Here is a 2,500-nt window from a genome sequence, read left to right on the forward strand (position 1 = left end):
GTGATTGACGTGGTGGAATACTGCAAAGAGGCTGGCGAGGGCGAATGTCACCTGGCTGAAGTATGGAACGGCCATGGTGAGTCCATAAATCCACCCGTCTGTCTGTCTGTCCACCCGTCAAAGTGCTGCGGCCTGTGTCAGTGAACACATCATAGACAACGCAATTGCTGCTGACTGCCAGTCTGTTTAGTGTTAGTATTAGTTGAGTGTTTCCATGATTACAGTCTGGCATTACATCACAGATTAATCTCAGAGTAACACTGGCATAGATGCTTTGCTTTCAGGCTAATCGTAAACACGAGGTGGACAGATATCAGGGCGACGCAGAGATCCAAGTCGCCATCATACGGCTGATTAGACCGGACCGTGACACCAAGACTCTGAAAGCTGATGTGTCCATTAAAGGGCGGCCTAGATTCCTTCAATCATAGCTGTAAGAGCAGTGATCCGCGTAACAACGGCGTGTCTGTGCGGCGCTGAGGTGTGACCGAGCGGTCAGCCGCGATATAAATGGCTGTGACACAGCTGCTCAATGCGTTATAGATGCTGTTATAAATCCCATTGTGTCAGTGTGGGTCAGCCAAGGCAGGCCAGGCCGTGCCTCAAGGCCACGGCACGTGACTGGTGTCTGTGTGTGTGTGTGTGTGTGTGTGTGTGTGTGTGTTTGTGTTTGTGTTTGTGTGCATGCCCCAGGAAGACAACGAGCCATTTACTATAGATACAGTATCTGTGACCGTAGTATCATACACACATTTTGTAGGGAGATGCTCTGGGTCTGGTTACCATAGGAACACAGGGAGTAAATGGAGCTTAGTCATAAGATGATATTCAGCATTAGATGGGACAGACTGACGTAAAACCATCCAGTGATTTGAAGTAAGTAGTCTGGTTAGATCAAACTTTACGGTGATGTGAGTTTGTATCATTTTTAAGCAGCATCTTTAAATGGATTGGCATGAAGCGCGCTGTGCAGCTTTTCTCATTTACTTAACAGCATTGCTTTTTGGCTAACGTGGAGTCGCCCACTGTCTCCTGCCAGAGCGCGTTCTCCCTCAGGAGCTGCAGTTGTTGGACCTCCTGCAGCAGTGGGGAGCCAGGAGGCCCGAGGTCAGCTTCTATCTGAGACACTTCCCCTCCTGGGCCAAAGGTACGAAGGCACACATGTGGTAACACTGAGATTAAAGCCAGAACTGTGGTAAAAGTCTCTGAGAACTACCGTTGTTTTCCACCACAACTGTTTAAAGCTCTGCATGGATGGTTTATTGGTCCTCAATTTGACGTTTGTTTTGATTTTTAATTGGATTTAGATGTAGATTTAGATTTAGAAGAGAGTTTGTGTTTGTTTTTCCCTCTGAGACGGCAGTAAGACACAACACAGAAACACTGACGCAACACAGAGCCAGAGGTGTGTGTGAGCTTTAGAAGTGACACTGAGGTCAGCGACCGGGTCAGTAATTAGCCAGATCAGATTATTAGATTTACATAACAATGACTGTGAGAAGCTGAAACAGAGGAGAGAGAGACAGAAACAGAGAGAAGGTGAGTTAGTGTGTGCAACAGAACAGTTTCAGAATCAGCTTCATAATGTGCATTACAGAAACTATGTGTACATTCACTTCATTAATCAAGTTATCACTATTTGTATTTGTTACAAAACATAAAGGACATTTGGAAGCTGTTCTGTGCATACATGCATGTGTGTGCAGAGCATCCTTACCCCTCGCTGCTGCTGCCTTTCTATCTTTGTTGTGTTGTCTTCCTCATTAAAAATTCAATTAATGCTCATAAAAAGGTTATAAAGGAGAAGTATATGGTGAATAATACATGCTGGTGTGTATAAAATTGTGCACACTTTGGCCTTTTTTTAATGTTTGGCTCATTAGGTTTCCCCCCATGTGTGGGTTTGTGTATCTTTTATTTAGACCGTTTACATCACAGCTGCTCTCGGTGCTCTCTAACCTTCCTCCAGCAATTAACCGATTTGAGCCTTAAATTTTCTGATAAAGAAAGAGGCGACACCACTCCTCCCCCGGTCCTCCCATTTAGAGCTGTCAGTACTTTATAATGACAAAGCCGTCAGCTCTCTTCGTTTTTTGCTGCCAAGTCCAGTTTGGCATCTGATCCCGGCGGGCCGTCGCTCTCCGAGGATCACAGCCACACATCACTCTAATGCATCAGCTCCTCTCAGACTCATTTTAACATAATCTGTCCTCTGTGGTGTGTTGGAGGTGTCGTACGCGTGATGGTGGCGATTCTTCACCTCCCACACAAGGACAGCACTTATCCCTCAGGAGAAGCTTCTGGGAGCAGATTTTCTCTCTTCCATCACCAAATTATCAGTGCTTAAGTGCCCAGAGTGCTGCTTTTATCTGGGATTGAGCAGAATTTATCTAATTGGTCATAAGAGAATCCACCCCTGCTTCACATAAAGATCACGTCTTCCTCCCAGTCTGCTGCATTGCATTAACGCTGTATGCTTCTAAATCTGTCAGCACTGCAC

At 45.7% G+C, this 2,500-nt stretch overlaps 1 protein-coding gene across 1 annotated transcript in view; it reads left to right on the top strand.

The window, feature by feature from the left end:
- LOC143009006 (apoptosis-stimulating of p53 protein 1-like) overlaps nucleotides 1-2,500 on the top strand; it is a 33,868-nt gene that overhangs the window by 8,361 nt on the left and 23,007 nt on the right. Inside the window, exons 2-3 of the mRNA XM_076160995.1 lie at nucleotides 1-76; nucleotides 1,040-1,147. The exon at nucleotides 1-76 is cut by the window's left edge and continues 72 nt beyond it. Coding sequence (XP_076017110.1) covers nucleotides 1-76; nucleotides 1,040-1,147 — 184 coding nt within the window. The remainder of the gene's footprint in view (nucleotides 77-1,039; nucleotides 1,148-2,500) is intronic.

Source organism: Genypterus blacodes, unplaced genomic scaffold, assembly GCF_046128005.1.
Source record: "Genypterus blacodes isolate CSIRO-AG114 ecotype Tasmania unplaced genomic scaffold, CSIRO-AGI_Gbla_v1 ptg000109l_1, whole genome shotgun sequence".
NCBI lineage: Eukaryota > Metazoa > Chordata > Actinopteri > Ophidiiformes > Ophidiidae > Genypterus > Genypterus blacodes.